Source organism: Morone saxatilis, unplaced genomic scaffold, assembly GCF_004916995.1.
Source record: "Morone saxatilis isolate NCDOM2014 unplaced genomic scaffold, NCSU_SB_2.0 Contig18, whole genome shotgun sequence".
Classification (NCBI taxonomy): Eukaryota; Metazoa; Chordata; class Actinopteri; family Moronidae; genus Morone; species Morone saxatilis.
The window spans coordinates 24,634,323-24,634,735 of NW_023339740.1; the positions used below are offsets into that span (position 1 = coordinate 24,634,323).

At 43.6% G+C, this 413-nt stretch overlaps 2 protein-coding genes across 2 annotated transcripts in view; one reads left to right on the forward strand and one right to left on the reverse strand.

Moving 5' to 3' along the window:
• Positions 1–413, forward strand: part of cenpp (centromere protein P) — an 88,964-nt gene that overhangs the window by 66,820 nt on the left and 21,731 nt on the right. The gene's annotated exons all lie outside the window — the stretch shown is intronic.
• The window catches only part of ecm2 (extracellular matrix protein 2, female organ and adipocyte specific), a 20,735-nt gene that overhangs the window by 2,582 nt on the left and 17,740 nt on the right, over positions 1–413 (reverse strand). The window contains exon 10 of the mRNA XM_035662386.1: positions 13–125. Within this exon, the coding sequence (XP_035518279.1) occupies positions 13–125 (113 nt within the window). The remainder of the gene's footprint in view (positions 1–12; positions 126–413) is intronic.

Genomic DNA, 413 nt, shown 5'->3' on the forward strand with positions numbered 1-413 from the left:
CTTTCCACCTACCAGGTATCCGCTCTATGTTGTTTCCCACCAGCACTAGGTGGACCAGAGATCTGGGTAGGTAGGATGGAACCAGGTACAGGTGATTATGAGAAAGGTCGATGGACTCCAGATTTCTGCAGAGAGGCAGAAAGATGAGGGCAAGAAGGATTTGTAAGGAATTGGAAATGAGAACGTAAACGATTGATTGTCCTCGATGACCGTTGATTGAAAAAAAAAACGGGGGGGAAATGAGATACCATCCACTGTGATTCTGTCAAAAACAAAAAAGTACCAAAACAAATGTTTCTTTAATCTTTGAAACACTCAACAACACATCAGGTGCTAATTGGTGATGTAAAGGTTCGGTACAGGACCTTCAGGTCAGTATGCGTCTTCCTCAGTTTGGTATGTGCTCTGACCCA